Source organism: Dermacentor albipictus, unplaced genomic scaffold, assembly GCF_038994185.2.
Source record: "Dermacentor albipictus isolate Rhodes 1998 colony unplaced genomic scaffold, USDA_Dalb.pri_finalv2 scaffold_11, whole genome shotgun sequence".
Classification (NCBI taxonomy): Eukaryota; Metazoa; Arthropoda; class Arachnida; order Ixodida; family Ixodidae; genus Dermacentor; species Dermacentor albipictus.
Window position 1 is genome coordinate 14,036,898 of NW_027225565.1, and position 19,362 is coordinate 14,056,259.

Below are 19,362 nucleotides of genomic sequence, written 5' to 3' on the forward strand. Positions count from 1 at the left end.
CCAGTGCTACACGCAGCTGTGTGTTCTTGTGCCGAATGGCACGAGTAGCCCATTTGCTTTTGCACTTCTTTCTACAGCATCCACACCATTTCCAAGGGTTGAACGGAACATCGTTTTTGTGCTCGCTCGTGCGAGTATGTTGGCCACACACACCTTGGCCTAACGTTACGAGCTTCGACCATGATGGCGACACACCTCGAAGGTGCGCAACTTGGGTAGAAGACAACCTATTTCAGTCAGATGCTGGCGCTCGGGCCACCTTGCCACGCGCCTGGCGATAGTAGGCAGTACACCCTACCTGGAGCCATGCCAGCCACAGAAACCAGTAGAACACGCAGTTGTCCTCAATGAGCTGTAGAGAGCTCAGGGAGTGGGCCCTGTTGCGGCTACGGTATGTACGCTACACAGCAGACACAGCTACATGAAATTGTGGTAGCCAAGTGTAGTGTGTACAACAGGGCTGGAGTGCACACTCGCACTCATGTGCTCCAGTCTGGCTGTGCTACATGGTGCGGATGAGCTTTGTTTTGCACCAGCTTGATAGACAGATAGTAGCCACATCCAAATTGTGTATTTTGAAGCGCTATCAATAGCTCACCACAAAGTGATGTTTTCCAAGGCGTCCAGCCAGGAGGAAGCACACCCTGGCAAGCATACCTGTGGTCTGACCTTAACAGTTTCGCATGGCTAGAGGCTAGATAAGTGTTAATGACTAATAGACATTAGTGAGACCCAACGGCTTTGACACCAATAAGCATTGTAACCAAAGTTTAATTCTTACGTGGGCAGGCACAGTTGAACGTGAGCAGACAATAGTTGCCTTCTACAGAAAGTAAAGTAGAACCTCATTCATACTTTTAACACACAAATAGGAAATGCGAGGAAAAACATACTAACAGAGAAAATGTATGATCCAAAATAACTAAACAGTTTGATAGACTCAACTGTAGTTCACAACTATGTACCACGAAGCATTGTACGATTCATTGCTCATTTGGAATGAGACGCCGACCCGCGTGGAGCAGGTGGGGCTTCGGTAGCCGGAGACACATTTTGTTGTTTTCCTATTGCATAGTCTCTCAAGACGGCGACAGAAAACTGAAATGAAATCGAGCTGGTGGGCGACGCCAGATACCCACGAAGCAAAACGTGGCGCTCACATCGCACCGCCTGCAGCAGGGAATGACTGAGTGTTTGGATTATCACCTGCTAAAGGCATGCAGTATGCTGCCAAAGGCACTACATTCTACGTGTTGTGAAGATGCTTATCGCAATAGGTTTGGCAGGAACAGCTGTGAATGCGGTGTCTGACAACTCGGCAGGAGATTTGCTGTTACTGGAATAAAAACTGAGTGTGCGCCGGTGTTTTCATGCGAGGCGGGTGGGAGAGTATTGAGGGTAAGCTGATGCAGCAGGTGGCTGCTGTTCTCAATAATGCACTTTCCCGCCTTTTCTTGCTTGCATGGGCTCTGGCAGCCGAAAAACGCATCATACAATCGCAGCTTGGTGACATACTAAATGTTGGTGCAAAAAAAAAAGGTTGTTTTTTCTGGAACGTATGAACCGGTAAAAAATAAGTGTAACTCTATTGGGTAACTTTTTGTGTTCCCAATCGCGAGCGCTGGCACCGAGAAGTTGTAAGCAACAGGACCTTATCAATGACACTCTACTGCACATTATTCTTATCGAAATTCAAAACAAAGACTTTCACGTACTTCAACCTGTTTAGTAAACTACATTATAAACACACAAGCTAACCACAAGAAGAAGTGCCCTGATCCAAACACACTTCTTGATTGATGTCAGTTATTGACCAATGGCAGCACTCTATGGGAATCTGCCCGCTAAAGTCAAGTGGCAGCCGCCGGTAGCCCCGAAAGGGAGAGAAGGTCTCTGTTGAAAAGAGCATGTTTAAGAAAAAGGTGATTTTGCACTCCACTTGTGAGCCCCACGTGCCACAGACAAATGCAAAATGTGGATGAGATGTTCATAGCAGCATGTGCTTTCTGCAGAATGGTTTTTTTTCCAGGTCCGAGGCATGGTTAAGGGTCTCTTTAAGGAGCAGAACGTTATATGAAGTTTCACTGTGCGAACATTGCAAAAGGTAATGTCAGCCAAAAGCATGCTTCAAGAAACTAGACTTTATTCTGGTTGATTTATTCAATGAATTAAAGAAAATAAATAAAAGTGTGTTGTTCAGGAAATATGGATCTTCATTAGCAGGTAGCAGAATGTAGACATGGCTTCTACGAGAAATTGCAATTATAAATTAGGTGATAAATGGTATCAAATTAAATCAGGGCGTCTATCAAGTTGACATTTTCAAATTCCCTGAGCGACACAGAACTTTATTTTATGTATGTCAAGACAGGCTGACCCCCTGTCGCCCAATAATGTCACTCTCAAGTAAGCATTTCAAAAAAAAAAAAAAAAACTTAATCCAGTTTGATTAGAAAGGAGTAGTGTTTATTTAATTCAAAATAGAAAACTGATGGTAGGGGATAGTAAAATGCACATGAAATAAAATATTTTGAAAAAGAAAAACGATAAAGTCCATTGTATTTCGAGTCAAACATTTTCAACTACGAATAAAAAGAGATACATACAGAAGCAAACATTTTCGAAAATGAGCTATTTCTATCAAGTGATAGCAAGATCATTGGTATTAGGCCCGAAATTTGTCACAAGTGAGATTTTCTTAGCATTTGGAAAGTCAACCTCAACTGTCCTCGCATACTCTTAGCTGTAATGCTAAGACACTGCTTTCAAGAGATTATACAAAGTTTTACATACACTGCTTTCAAGAGGTTATTTTGGTTTGGATGAGGGTCACCTGCACCTTTGTGTCAGCCAACACTTTGCTTTTTGAGCTCAAGCTCCTTCAAAAGAATCGGCGGCCCAGTTCCTTTCCCGATCATTCCTCAATGCGATGATCATTTCTGTTCTTGTCCTCGTTCTGCCGCACGTTTGCCCCATGGACCAGCTGATGCAACCTCTTGGTCAGCAGTACAGTCAACGCCCGATTTTTTGTACTCCTTAGGCACCACGAAAACATCCGAAAAAATGAATGCATGTCTTCTACTGCCCTTAAGGGCCCAAATCCTACCAGGCACGTCCGAAAAAGCTCTGAAGGCCTGCCAGTACACTTATTAGGCATATTGGTGCTCATACTGTGGCAGGAGATGGCGAGTGCACGCGTGTATAATCACGGAGTACATACTGTGTCCCGTGAAAACTGCCCTTTCCCCCGCTTGTTAAGCTTCACCTCAACACTTTAAGTACACTTCACTGTGTAGCACCTCTGTGCTGAGGCGAAGCTGCCTTTCAGGAACCAGCATTATGACACGCATCATGCTTTCTAAGCTTCGAAGCCAATAGCGAAAATTGCAGAGGCGGAGTCAGTGCCATTACTGACAACGGCGAATTCTTTCAATGAAAAATACGGCACCGAACGGCATGAACCTTAACGGCGAACATCGAAGCAGCTAAGCCTAGCGTTGCCACAGTGGTGGCTAGAGCTACCAGCGGATCTACGTGCAAGAGCGCTGGTTCGAGACGGCGAGATAATCAAAACGGCGGTGTTCGCTTTGATTAATGCAGTTTCAGACCTGCGGTCGTGGCAAAAAGTCAGGAAAATCTGACAGCAAAGGGTTCTTGTGCATGAAATTACAGACATTCTTATACACTGACTCTATGGGGCACATGGTGGTGCCGCGAAGCTGTCCGCATTATCGGGCATTTCACAAAAACTGGGTGTCCGGAAAATCGATTGTTGACTGTACACTGGCAACTTCTCCACCCGACGACATGGCATCAAAAACAATTCATTCCGATTCCTTTCTTTTACTCGAACCAGCAGTATGGTGACTTCTATTCTCTTTCAATAAAATGACAGCTAATTTTCACCGATTGAAGCATGAATTCCCCGAGTTTTTCCCTGAGTTTCTTCCAGACTATTCAAAATCCCTAAGAATTCCCGGCTTTCCCAGTTTTCTCGGTTAGTAGACACCCTGGTCCCAATTAAGATGTTTTTTTTTTTACGTTTACATTGAAAGTTTGAAGATATTTTTCCAAGACCATTCCATCTGGCAAAGCTTTGCTATCACGCCAGTGAGGAGTACAGTAATGGCAGCACACTGCATGATCTCCTAGTATGCTAGAGGTAGTACCGTATCATCCAACAGACCTAAAGGGACACCAATGGGGAAGACTAAATTACTTGGCACTCTTCTTTCAAAACTATCATTCGTTTTGCAAAAGAGGCTCATTAGTGGAGAAAATTAAGGCTAAATTTCCCCTTGATTTTCATACCAAAAGCTTAGCGCTGGTACATGACCGCAACGTCACAAATTACAGCATACTTTCTCATATTGTTGGTCATTTTGACACAGTAAATGCTCTATAAACTTGCTAAGCAAAGCCTTTTGTTTCTTTAGAATGCAACATTGTCCTGATAAACAATTAGCTACAGTCTCGAGCAGACGGTGCCAAAATCCATGATTTCACGGCAAGCTGATGCAGGAACTTCCAAAAGGTTAAAACGTGTTGCTGGGCTAGTTGGTTTGAATCCATGATAGAATGTGACAGCGCAACTGAACGATGACGTAGACAGAAACAGACACACAAAAACAGAGCTGTCTCTGTGCGTCCGTTTCTTTCTATGTCCTTCTTCAGTTGCGCTTACACATTCCATCAAGGATTCAGCAAGGTATCCCCACCAGTCTTTCATTCTTGCATCTTTTCGGGCTTTCCAAGCCTACTGTAAGAGCAGGCCTCTTTGTTATTGCAAAAGCCCAACTTAGTGATACAGGTTAGCTTAATATTTCTCCTTTGTGCCCCCTTTGAGGCCATAACTGCAGGTATCCTGAACATCATTCAAATTGAGGAAGGGCATTTTCGCGAGTTTTTTACCTTCAAAACAGAAAATTAGCTGTCTTGAATTGCAGTTATAACAGCATGTACTATCTCGACATTTCATTACAAGAATCACAGGTTTCAACTTTACAATTTAATGTATGTAGGGTCCCTCGTTTTCAGACAAAACCAGATAATTTTCAGATTTTTGTGCCCAGAATCACTGATACAATTTGGGTTAAACCCGATTTTCCCCTGAATTTCATTATAAAAAGCATTATCTAGAGAATGAGTTTAAAGAATATTTATTAGAACAATCCACCAAGTGAAGCACTCAGGTTCTGACCTGCAGGCCAATATCAATTATTTACATTCTGGGGTTTAATTATTACATTCTGATTATGAGGTCTGGCGTAGTGGTGACTCCATGTTAATTATGACCACCTAGGTTTATTTAATGTGCACTCAATGCATGGTAGACGAGCGTCTTTGCATTTCACTTCCATCAAAATGTGGCCACGATTGCAGGGATTTGATTCTGCGACCTCATGCTCTTTAAGAGCACAATGCCATAGCCGCTAAGCTGCCACTGCGGGTCAGGCTGCAAGCTGCAGACCTGCATGACCATCCGCTACCGTAACCTATCAAATGCAGTACTGATGTTGCTCTGCATCGTAAATTGTAACCGTGATGTCAACAGAGGCTTCTAATTAAAAGCATCACACCTCTTGCGAACCTCGCCTGTGTGCACTATTGGTCAGGCTTTCTTTCTTTGTTAAAAAAAAAGTGTGAAGAACAAATTAAGCAATGGATCGCCGAGCATGCCTCTATTTAATTTTGTGGTTTGTTTAAAAAGTGCTAATAATGCATGCAAACAAAGATTTACATAAGCAACTATGTCATGTGACTTGGGAGCACCTCTTCTTGTCAATATATGTTTATTTGTCCTAAGAAAGTGTTCGCGTACAAAAAGACACAAACCTTGTCGGCGTTAACATTGCCTTACATTAATAATTTGTGAGAGTTGGCAAAATTTTGAACTTTGGGCTACCTACGAACAAAAATTAAGATTTCTCACCAGTTTTTCCGTTTAACCTATATATGCCTAGCGTCCTACATGTAGTACACTTCTTTCATTGGCTGTAACTCCTCAAATTTTTATGTAAAAGCTTGTGGTTGGCAGCCTGTATCCATAAGGTCATATCTCTTCACTGAGCACACTTTGGCAAGTGCGTATCTAGTTATTTCTGTGTAACGACCGTTGCAACATCGTAAATTTTGGGTCATGGACAAGGACACCACCTCGTGGCAAAATAGTTACCAATGAGAATTGAAATTTAATTTATTGTCCTCGGGAATGTGATCACATGTTCATAAGGGACGAAATGCATGTACATCAGAATATCTATTGTCTGTAGTTAAAATTTCGTCACTTCAAACATTTGAAACAGCAGTATCCTATATTTTGGACACTGAGCAGATTGGGTGCAGTTTCGAGAACCTATAGCAATCGATGGGCCGAACATCCTATCGAAGATAAACTAACGTAACCATGCATTCTCTTGGGCAATTTTGGAGGGCAGATATTTTTTGATCAGGCTATTGCAAGCAAAAATCCCCCCCAAGGCTGAAGATAATTTTCAACTAAATTGACACTCGTGATGAGGTGCACCCAACAGCCTCCATTATTTTGCTTGAAAGTACCCTGCATTAGTACAACAAACGAGGAAAGCAGTCAAGAATGCACCCTGGGCATGAACTATGTGCCGGGCAGCACTTTTCTGGCTGAAGCAGGATGCAAAGCTTTGTAAGGCAGTGATGACATGTTTATAACTGAGCCAACAGTAAAATATCTAAAAGTATGCAGCAAATAAGTGCAAATATGACCTTAATGCGTTTTCCTAGCACCTAGTCCTACGACACACTAATTCGTCAAGATGCAACCCTGTATTTTTGTAGACGAAGTGGTCTACATTTTTTGTAAATGAAGTGGTCACTTTTCTTGCACATAACACAAACTACTACGCCCCGTAAAATAATCTATGCTTGGATTAGACATGGGACAGGATAAACAGCTTTTAAGTGCTCTCTTCTGTGCATCTTTCCCATAAACTGACACAGTATTAGTCAAACTTTGTTGATGTAATTTAGAATTATGGGTACAAGGTTTTCATTACCTTACCTAAGATTACATTACCTAAGATTACCTAAGATTTCATTACAAATGCTACAGTACTGCTGCAGTAGCATCTAACGCTCAATGTGTGGAACACAAGCAGCTGGTAATAAGACATTGAATAAAAAGTTACTCAAATGGCGTGGTCAGGAGTCCGTGGCTTTTATAGCCATACAATATAATCCAATAAAGGTAGAGTGTAGAGGCTTCACTGAACCGTTGCAATATACTTCACTGTTATACGAGCAAGAATCGGTATTCTTCGCTACTTGCATACCTTCCTTATGTGCGTGAATGTGTTCTAGCACTACAGTGTAGGAAGTGATAAAGCTTACCTGCTCCCATTTTAAAAGCCCATAGCGGCCACATACCAGAAAGCTTACATCTATAAGCCACTGCATTCAAAGAGCCAACAGTATTGGCCAAAAGCAGAAAATTGATTTACCCGATTGGATAAATTCTACTCAATAGGCGAACAATCTGTTCAAACTGCCATAACAAGACTACCGTGCATTGTGACAAAAGTTAAACCACAGTTCGAAATAAATAGCTTAAATCCTATCACTTCAATAAGTAGTGCATTTACCTAGTTTGCTATATATAGGATGGCTCAAAACCAACAGTTACACAAAAATGTTCTATCAGTAAACTGCTGATGCAACATTCTGGAGCTCCTGAAAGGCTTTTTACCAAACAATATTTAAAAATTCTTAACTAGTCAAAGTTTAGGCATATATGGCTTAAAAATAACGCGCAATTTATAAGCCCGAATTTGGAACTATAAAACCAAAAATGAAGGACCCTAATTGTGTGCCATAGGCTGAGCAAATAAACATTCAATAATAATGTTTTATTAATTAATATGCAGGTTCTGTCTGCCTCTTTTTATTACCAAGCCACCAAGAGAAATGAGCACCATGCACCAAAGAGCATTGTTAAATGTCTTAATTAAAAAGAAAAGAAACCATTGCACCTGCAAACAACAAGAGCAGCTTACTGGTCATCAGGAGGTGAGCAACTGACATTCGAAGGCTGCGGAAGAGAGAAGTCTAGGGGTGGATGTGCTCCATCGACCGCTGTAGGCAGCCACAAGGAGAGGTCCTACAAAGACATGGCAATAAGGCACTGTACTCAGAAAGCACTTTCAATTTGGTCCACTTGGACATGCAGGCTTATGTAAGAGGCAGGTTCAACTTGTTATTATATGGCTGAGACGACAGAGAAGCCTCGAGCTTGTCTTTTCCTCTTCACAAAGCAGATTCACCCCAGTTAGAATACAACAAAGACTAAATAATAGATGTTTAAGGGAAGACCAAGTGACTTCTAAATACAGCACAACCAAAATCCCGACACGACTTCTTTACCAACACATTATTCATGGTGACAGACGTGAGAATCCATGTGATAATAACCAACTGATTGAATAATAAACTAAAATCGCCTAATTATTTCAGGACATGTAACTGAAAAATTAAAGTTGGCCATGATGCAAAACAGCACCATTTCCATGAAATACCAACACAAAATGTGCAATGAAATGCATTGGTGTTCCAGCCAAAATGTCCCACCTGCGCATTTTCTCAATGTCCATTCTACCATTGATGTCTACACAATGTGACAGTATGGCCATAAGGATGCATTAGGAAAAGAATTGAAACAAAATACAGCCCAATACAGTTTTCTAAAGTTATTCTGCATTAGTAAACAATAATATGCATCTCAAACTGGCTCATCTCATCTCATCTCTTAGGCCTGTTTATATTGCGTGTACAGGGACTTCAAAATTTTAACACTTTTTACGTTTATAAATTTACAAATACATCAAGTGCTTCTGTCACAAGGCACTATATATGAGAAGTAATCTATTGTTTTATGCAGTGTTTAGCAAAGTGTGGTCTGTGAATTGACTGAAACAGAAGGGCATCCAAAAAAGATCACTCTCAGGGAATGCTTTATGAGCACCGCGTTCTGAAATAGTGGACAGAATGAGGCCTGGCTTGTTGCATACAGTAACCAACCTGTAGAAAGCTGCATTTTAGACTACAAACGATTCTGATCAAAATGAATACAACAAAATTTATGCTGAACCAATATTCAAAGCATATGACAAGATCCTCTTTTTCAAGATTGCAAGTGCCTTGTTTCCAGTGTTAACCCCTACTTTTCCCACAGAAGCAGACTGCAAATGATGCAGGAGGTGTTATTAATAACCCTGGCAGGGTGAACTAAATCATTTTGACTTGTTATGTATGGAATATCAGCTGCAAGCGGGGAGAAAAGATACCTCACCACAAATGTGGGTCCACCACACAGGCAATGCGCATTTTACTATGAAGGTTATGGCACAGTTCCTAAAGTATTGAACAAATTGATACAACTTATTGAAATGCCACCTTCAGAATCTACAGTTAATCCCGCTGTTCCACACCAAAGATCTCGGATGGCTGTGCTTAGCTGGTGACTAGCATCGCGGTTGCCAGATGTCACCACAGTGCTGTGCACTGGGCGTCTCCAAGCAAAACAATATGTTCAAACACCTCACCTTACTGTTGTCGCCATAATTTATTTGACAGCTTCCAAATTAAAGTAGTGGATTGGGGACATGCCAACCCACAATGAAAGAAATGCAAGCAGCTATTCACTGTCTAAGACATGCAGTTGGCTTGAAGTCTCCTCAGATCTGTAGGAGTTTTTCTCAAGGGAACAAATGCCCATGAAGAAGTCCCTGCATAATCTGTGAGCAGGTAAGGCAAGGGGTCTGTAATAGTTAAGCATTAAATAGATGATAATGAATTTATTGAGTATGCTTAAGTGTTATGGGCCTGCAATGAACTGCACAAAAGCGGTGCACAGCATCAATGGGCAAATCAGTCAGTGACTGTGTGAGAAAGAAATGAGTAGAGGTCAATGAGAAATGAGAAAAGGAGGTTGATAGCCCGGCATACGTACGGTTGGCTAGCCTACACATGGGGAAGGGGATGAAGGGAACAAAAAGAGAAGGAAAGAGAGAAAGGCGTCAGAAAAGGCAGGAATTATAACCAAAGGCTTCTTCAGGTTACAGAACAGCTGACATGAAAGACACAGTATATACAAGTCATGCATACAGAAGACAGCATAGCATGGCCATTGGCAAATGCTTCTGCCAGTTGGCACTAAGCAAAAACAAAAATGGCCTATCAGAGGTAACACCAGAGTACTGGTCACTGTATTTGTTCACTCAATTTTTTCTACACTGCCAATAGGGTTTCTACAACACAGTTGAAAGGACATTAAAAAGACCTACAGACACACACTAAATTAGGCTAGGCTGTGAGAATTTGCTGAAAGAACATTTTTCTTGCATTTGCTTGGTGAAATAACATGGCTTTTATTAGGATTAGGAAACAAAGGCCAATGTTTCCTTCTTTCTTTTTAAAGAATTACGGCCAACGTATTGCACTAATAATGTCAGTGTGACAGTGATTTTTGCAGCACGTTGTGCAGGAGAGGCTCAAGAGAATTCCCAAGACCAGTTCTCATTTACTTTCAAATGCAATGTGCAATCATTTCTTTTGCCAACAAAGAATCAATAGCCTATGCCAGGCAGTCCTAAAATCAACGAAATCATGAAAAGCTGGTGTGGAATTTTCAAGGTGGCAGCGACATGATTTTAGACTTGTTACGGAGCCAGTAGGCTTCTGTAAAGGGTAGCCCTATTTATTTTAGAGCAATCTAACAATATTTCCTATATATTTTTAATTGGCGGCCCCTAACTAACGATGTAATTGCTGGCCGTTACTCAGTGGTTGATATCAATGGCTTAGATAAGTAAGACATGCTACTTTTTAGCACACAACCTATAAAACCAAGCAAGTTTTAGGATATCTGTCAAATGTCCAGCTGCATGAACATTCAGATTAAAGCAAAAAGAAAAAAGAAAGGCAGTTTGCTGGCCAATTATTCAGGACCAAGAATATTGGTTACAATCGGACCTCAAACGTCCTCTTTTCCATTAATGCTAACGAGCACGCTGGCTACAATGAAAGGACATGTCTCAGTATGCACAGAGCTTAATCTGCACAACCACACATCAGAGGTCCACAAAGACCACTGCAATCCCTTGTTCAATGACACCATATATTTTGAGGATCTGCACCTTTCAGGGTGTCTGACTTCATCACTTCATAATTGTTTCTCGACTCTTAGAAATTAGTTTTCCAGAACTGTGATTCCGACATGCCTAGCGGTGCTCCATCTCTCATATCATATATGTTTATCACTGGTGTTGCAGAAACATGCTCTCACTGAAAGCTCAGTTTGTGTTAAAAATGTCTACAGCTGCCAAAGCAAGTGTAACCTTCCGAGCAGGTAAACAGTACTGAGTTGACAAGCAGTAACTCAAGGTTACAGAGGCAGCTGTTATTTTTCTGCAAAACGATTGTTTTCTGATCCAATCAAATTCCAATTCAGTTTCTGTCACAATTGCATGTCTGCAATTCAAACGTGTCTTGTGTGCCAGCAAGTCACAAAAGCTCACCTTGGCCTTCCCTTTGCGTGCAAGTCTGCACTGCGACTCCGGAAGATCTGCACACAAAGTACAGTCACAAATAACTAGGGGTGTACGAGCATTCAAAACTTTCCAATAACGAATTGAATAGTGTGCTATACTATTCAGTCTTTGAACTGAATAGTCACTATTCGTAAATGCAATTACTTTCTTGATAATTTTCAAATTGTCAATATTTCAACTGTGCCCTATGAAGATAGAATTGGAGTAAAAGTATGTTAAGTTCTAAACCCCACGGGCAAAGTATAGACATAAAAAATGAGAAATTTCACAGTGGAGCGGGTTATGTCACTTAGGCAATCATACTTTGCAGTGACCATTCACACTCTCTGAAGAGTTCTGTGCATGCAAAGAAACTGTACTTGTTTGCTAATAATGCTCCATTTATGCTTTTAATAAAGAACGCTTCATAACGTGCTCATCATCATCAGCCTATTTTATGTCCACTGCAGGACGAAGGCCACTCCCTGCGATCTCCAATTCGCTCTGTCCTGCGCCAACCGATTCCAGCTTGCGCCTGAGAATTTCCTAATTTCATCACCCCACCTAGTCATGAAATTAGTCATCCTCAACTGCGCTTCCCTTCTCTTGGCACCCATTCTGTAACTCTAAAACGGTTCACCGGTTATCTAATTTACACATGACATGGCCTGCCCAGCGGCATTTTTTTTTTTGTACTATGTAATGACAAACTTGCTAACTTAAGGAATACAATGATGTGGACACTGTTTTACATTAACTGCGATAATGGCTGTTCATTACTCAAAAAACACTTTGAGCACTATTCAATATTCAATTCGTTCCCAAAAATCACTATTCGCACAGCCCTACAACTAACCAATTCCTATGTTAAAAATTTTTGTAAAGTGGTTACAGACCTCAAGAGCCTTTAGAGCAGTTGTTGAAAACTAGACTAACCCACTCATACCCATAGATATGTATGTACAAATAATTAACTAGAGTAAACACCAGGACCATACTACGTTTCTCTTCTCAGCTTACATACATGCTAAAAGGCTACAAGCGATCAGTAATCACAAACACTGAGGAGTTACTTTGACGAAGAGCCCATCCCGCAGCATGCGTAAACGTACAAACAACATTCGGTTTTCTGTCTTTTGTAAAATCTGTTTACCAAGACAAAACTTAAAATTATTTAAATTAAATTCCAGGGAATTATGTGACAAAACCATGATCTGATTATGAGGGGCGCCCTAGTGGACTCTAGATAAACGCTTATCCCTTTTCTTTTTCCCGATCCAACATGCACCTACCTACTTAAGTAAATTAGCGTTTTTGCATTTTGCCCCCATCGCTATACAGTTGCTACGGTGAGCTTTGAACCCCCAAACTCAAGCTCAGCAGTGCAATGCCGTAACCACTAAGCTACCACAGTTGGTACCCAGACAAAACTATGAAATGTTCCGTCTGGTACCAAACTTCCCAACTGCACCAATTTATTATGTTTAAAATATTACATGCAAGTAGTCTTGGAACATTTAAAATCTTGAAGGAATACAGAGCATAGCCTTCAATTTATTTGCTATGAATCTTCGTGATCTGATTCACTACACCAACTTAAAAGAGCACAAAGGTTTTTGCTTTTACAGAAAAACATTTTACTTCAGCTCTTTTAACTCAGTGGCCATAAATTTGTTGCAAAACATTCATTACATATTATGCTCTAAAGGGGCACATTCTGAGGAGACACTCACACTTATTCTTTTTTACAGGGACATCAAAAAGAAAACTTATTGGAGCTGTATTAGTAAATTAGCCTTCTATATTGACAAAAAAAAAAACACTCTCATTCAAGTTGGAAGAGGTTCAGCAAGACTTTTTTTTCTTTAAAAATGGCACAAAAACAAATGACTGGTAGCGATGCCACCTTGAAGTTCTTGCTACAGCTTGCCATGAGGTCACAGATTTTGACGATGTATGCTCAGGCCCAGTTATATTATTATCTTTAAAGATGTACTACTTTGTGTTCTTTAAAGGTCAAAAACTTAGGAAGTTCTGAGCAGTAAATTTAAGAATGTTCGAAAAAAAAATTTTTCCATTACAAAAAATTACTTTGAAATTCATGACATCACAATGACACCAACTCTGGGGTATCAGCGCAAAATTCGAAGCATACATGTCATCGTAATGGGTTCATTATTACGAGAAAATTAAGTTCTGAAATAATATCTTACGGGGCTAAGCTGACTTAGTGTTTCTCTTTAGTGTCCCTTTAAATTAAATACTATATTTGCACAAAAAATAAAGTGACCACGAATCTAATGTGAGGAGGGATTCTGCAAAGAAACAAGAAATGATGTAGAAAAGCGGATGCGCACAGGCCTTTACTCATTGTTACTACGAAGTGCTGTTGCAAAAAAAAAAAGCGAAAGGACGAGTACTTTGTCCCTGTTCGCCAGATCGGCATTGTCCTCTCACCAAGGTTATTGGACCCACCAAGGTTATTGAACAAATAGCACTTAAAAATGCCCCTGACACAATCGAACATGACAAAGCCTTTCACGGATTGTGCAGTGATACGCCGCACAACTACGGACCACTTGCTTCACGCGCCTTCACAACAGCCCCCTATCATCCTGCTTAAGGTGCATAATCATGTATTGATGCAGCACTAGCAGTGTTTGAAATTGGGAGAAGGCGGCGCAAAATGCACAGTGGCAACTTTGAGCTCACAGCTCTTGCACGATGCAAAGTGACAACGGGCATGGAGAGCAGGGAAAGCAGGCACAAATAAAAAGACATTATACAGGGTGTTTCAAGTAACGAAAAGTGGTTAGCCGCAGCTGTATGAAACTAATGGCATATAGTTTGCCATCATGTGGCGCTCCTTAGAGTATCTTTTACATCATGCTTAATTAGTTAACTAAGATGAATTACGCAAAATGTTGAATATACACTTTACGGCCAAGTGCGTTTGAGCTTTAGAGTGTTCAGAAACAACCGATCCAATTTTTTGTGGCAACGTACATGCTGCATGGCGATTTTTTTTCGGCCTTTAAAGAAAGCCTGCGAAATATGAAATAAAACCATGTGACTGGCACAAATCTTTGGCACAAGTTACGTAAACACCCTGTATGTCATGTCATGTCATGACATACAGGGTGTATGTCATGAGGCTGAATGTCATGAGGCTGAATATACCACAAGGCACATTCCAAGTCCAGAAATTTAGAAAGATCTGCAAAAAAAAATAAAATGTGCGTTGTATTTATGCAAATACGGTACTACACCTACATAGGGCGATTCCACGAGAGATCAAACATGCATGTCCACCTGCTATTTTTGTTTTGTCTGGTTTTTTTATGACATGTAGGAATATTCAAACTGCACAGAACCGAAAATTTTGTTGCCGAAAAGCATTCCCAGCAAGCGAAAAAAAATATATATATATGAAGGTGGCGGTGCGAGAGTCCTCCTATTGCTAACACAACATTTTCCAATTTCCCAGCCGAATTAGGTCCAAACTGAAAATGTGTCACAAACTTTTCCTGCTCATTTTATTACGCTTCAGAGTAAATTAGTTCTATATGTGTTTTTTATGCTGTCCAAAAACGAAAAAAATGTTAAACATCTCCAAACGTGACCCAAATCAGAAAAAATTTTATAACTTCAATGCATCTTGGTGCGTTTTCTATTTCACACAGAAGCTTGAAGTGTCAAATATAGAACATTCTCTGTGCAACATTTATCCAAAATATTATCTTCCTACATGAAACACAAGAAAAAGAAATTGTCATATAAACAAAATTTAAAACAAACTAATTCAAAAATTTTTTTTAAAAACTCCGATTCCAATTTTTGAAAAAAACTTTGTATGGATGTCCGCTTATGTTGGCCAAAACATGGGTGCGATAACATGTTTTCTCATTTGATTTATTCACAAAATATATGACGCCAAAGTGGCCCGTGTTGATCGTGCTGGCTTTAGTGCCGCGATGACTCGTTCCAGTTTGTTGACATTTACTGTCTGTTAAAAAAAGAAAAAGTAGCAGTTGTCACAAATGAAGGAAGGTTTACCTAGGTTTTTTATTGTGGCAAGGACAGAGAATGTGTTTTCTACTTCGTTTTCTGACTCGACACTACTTGTGGTGCTCGAACAAATTTTGTTGCATGTCCTTTGCAGTTAGTATTTATTTAAAAGGGTCCGATCACCGTCAGCTAGCTAGCAGCAGCTCTGGCAACGGACACCGCGTGTCCACTTGACTGGTTGCGCACATACATCCACACATGCCATGACTGAATTCCCAGCACATGCGACACTGACTTCCACTCCACAGACTTTTGCTAACAATGCTTCTTGATGGCTGCAGCAGGCACATGAAGCAGAGCCGCATTCTTGATGTTGCTGTTAAGTTTGGAAACCACCTCATGTGCCGACTGAATGAAGGCGGCACTTCCAGACATCAGGTTCTGCAGGGAAGCTTGGTCACAGGTATCCTTACCATGCCCGGTAGTGGAAAATATTCACCTCATGGACATACACAGTGAAACCTCGATACTATGAACACCACATTAACAAACTTTTTCAGATTAATAATCTTTTCACAAATCCCCTGCTGACTTATGATTTTAATGATGCAATATTTCAATACTACAAACTTCAAAATGCCAATCTTTTCAGAATAAAAATTATTATTAAGTTTCCATTTCATGTTAACAACGCCTCAGTACTACGAACTAATATTTCAAAATCTGGAGATTCCTCAAGATCTGTGTATCCTTCACGGCAGTCAAAACAGTAGGCTAGCAGACGACAAGGTGTAGAAAGTGGCCACCACGGGACATCGATTCCGAAAACCTGAGCGCCGAAAACGGCGCTAAAAAAAAAAAACCAAAAAAAACCAAACAAACAAACAAAAAAAACTCGGAGATAATTTTTTTCATGTATTGTGGAGGTGACGGCGCATCGGGTTTAGTAAGTGCATGCTCTGCCCAGGTAAGTGTCGCCTTTAGCAATGGATCCGCATCTCTTTCTTCTTTCTGTGCACGCCTCTTCCTTTTGCGCTTCTTTCTGCAGCTATACTAGCTATGCACGTAGAGAAATGTAACCTTCGTACTCGCGAGGATACCACACGATCACACTTTGCACTTTCCAGATGGTGTCATTTACGCGCGCTTGCACTTTGGAATAGTTCAGGTGTCCACCTCGAGTGAGACACTTACAGCGTCCATGGCAAGGAATGTGAAAAACAAACAAACTGCAAGAAACATTGCCCTTTGGAGGCAACATGGAGCCTGCTTTTTGTCAGTAGTTCTTTCAGCATTTGCTTTATGCACATCACTCTTATTATACGGTGCTTCGGTGGTGTGTGGCGATGGAATCTATGGAAAATAGCAACAGCGCGGGCCGAGAGCCAACAGTGACATTCTTGTGGATAGCTCAAACGGTGACAACTTATGAACTGATGGGTTGGTGGGCGGAATGGTTGATTTTGGGAGCTTTCACTATACCGACCTTTCAGAATATCAAACGATTTTCGGCAGTTCTAAGTGATTCGTTATATTGAGATTTGACTGTACTTGGATTGGCACAACTCATACAGTTGGCACCTATTTTTAAAATGGTGTATGTCACATGGCAGTAGGTGGATGCTTTTTCATCTAATACTTTGTGCACTCTACCTAGGGCGTAGCAGGTGCGCGCTGTGCCGTGATGCATGTTGTCACTTATGACAGTAAAGCTGAGTGTTGCTTTCCTTGACGTGGCGACACAGGTGAAAATGGAGATTCGCTTCTTGTGCCAATGGTACGATGGTGCTTCATTTGAGAAGGACAGTCGACTTTTCTGCAAAATCAAAATGCATAACAATGCTTCCATGCAGCTTGCACTTCTTTGCCTCATGAACAGCCGCGGCTTGTTCATTTTCATTTGGTCACCTGTTTGCCAAGCTCTTTAACAAAAACGGTTGGAGACAATGTCTTCTTGGTCAAGTAATCGTTTTCCCAGACAGTGTGACCCCATCCTCGTCAACCATTCCCAGAGTGGCCAAAGTGACACTTTCCCTCCATGGGCAGAGCTCGCATCCACCTAACATAGAATCTATGGTTGGGGAGCCGCAAAGGCACAATGCTTTCATGCCTTCTAATGAGATTTCCATGCCAGTTATGTTCTCAAGCGTGGAGACAAACGCTGGAATTGGCGCAATAAACGCAAACGCAAACCTCTTGTTGTGGTGTGAGCAGCGCCCATTTTGGACGCAAGCTGTAAGACTTTGACAGGGTGACGACACTTTTGGGGTAAGCTGCCTTGAACGACTGGAACTTCTCATGGATAGAATGTGTCATAAATCGCTTTGAGACTTACTCTCTTTGGCTTGTGATGACTGACACAACATCCTTGTTTGGGCTCTGCCAAGAGCACCCAAGTTCCTCCTTGGTGAAATAGTCGAATGCAGCTTGTACATCCAATGGGCTTAATCTTGACCTCATGTACGGATCAAAATCTGACCCCATTCCATGCTTCTCACGCCAATTTCTGGCCTTTCTGAGCATGTACATTGTGAGAGCTGGGATTGCCTCTTGAATGCATCTTTTTTCAACTTCTGGTGGCATGATGGTTAAGAGACTGAGGTACTTTCAATAGAACCTTGAAGGCTTGTACGCTTACTTCAAGCTATCATAACTAGCCAGCACATGCAAAACATTCTGTCACAGATGGTTTAGGCATGCTGACGCTTCCATATGCAGTGCTTAAGGTTAAACGTATCTTTGTCACCACAACGCTTTCAATCTCGACCTGTTTTCTCTTTCTGTAAGATTGTATGCTGCGTTTGTGAATGGAAGATGGTGGCTTCAATGGTGAAACGTCAGAAGAAAGGAGGACATAGCTGTTGAAGTTGTCAATTGCTTCTTCTTGCTGAAGGAGTGCCTTGTATACTTCATTGTGGGTGCCACTAGATGACAGGTTTTCCTTGAGGCACGTAAACCAATGCTGGCAGACCTCATCAGTGTCACGAATATCTTCAGCCTCTGGCAGTAGCTTCCACAGGGAAGCAACATCCAAAACTTTTACGTAACGAGAATCTTTTTTTTTTAGCAATTTTCTTGTGAACACGTAAATAATCAGCTCAGAATACTCAGACCGAGCTATGAGCCGCATGCATTGCGCGCAGTGAACAGCTAGATCAAGTCAAAATGTTTATACTGAACAACATCATACCCTTTCTGTCGCTTTTTCTGCGCTAATGTCGTGAATGAGCCTCTAGACTGTCTCACTGTTTCATGTTTTATGAACAAGGCCGTCTAACGCTTTTCACTGTGAAAACGTATGGGCCACACTCGTTATCGAAGGACAACGTCCGCCTAACACCATCAGTGACCTCTGCTGTTCTTGGCATGGGAAGGCACGTTATCACGGTGCTAACAAAATATCATAAAAATTAGGCAACTTCAACAGCTTTTGGCTCAGTCATGCAGCACTTCACTTTTTTCGAGTTGAAATGCAGAGGTGAAGGTCGAGGTAATACAGGGAGACATTATCTGTGAGTGATGCAGAAAACATGTGATAACGGGAAACGAAATAAATGACTCGGCAAATGCCTCAGATAAATTTTTAGAAAGTCGCAGTATGAATCGCACGTGCTTGTGCCGAAGAAGGTTACAGTATCCATTGCACATGGGGGATGGGGAGCAAGCAGTGAAGTAGCACCTCCATAATGGTGCATCTGCTGATTATGGGAGCGCTCCATTGCTTACGGACTAGGCTGCCTTGGCGCTGCTCACAGGTGATTTACTGTGTGCACCAAACGGGTTTTGGCAAAGTCAG

The 19,362-nt window shown here is 41.3% G+C and overlaps 1 protein-coding gene across 2 annotated transcripts in view; it reads right to left on the reverse strand.

Moving 5' to 3' along the window:
- The window catches only part of LOC135914962 (UDP-N-acetylglucosamine transferase subunit ALG13-like), a 152,833-nt gene that overhangs the window by 76,548 nt on the left and 56,923 nt on the right, over positions 1–19,362 (reverse strand). For both annotated transcript variants that reach the window (XM_070528219.1, XM_065447901.2), the window contains exons 14-15: positions 11,547–11,593; positions 8,028–8,131 (exon numbers count right to left, since the gene is read on the reverse strand). In XM_070528219.1, coding sequence (XP_070384320.1) covers positions 8,028–8,131; positions 11,547–11,593 — 151 coding nt within the window. The remainder of the gene's footprint in view (positions 1–8,027; positions 8,132–11,546; positions 11,594–19,362) is intronic.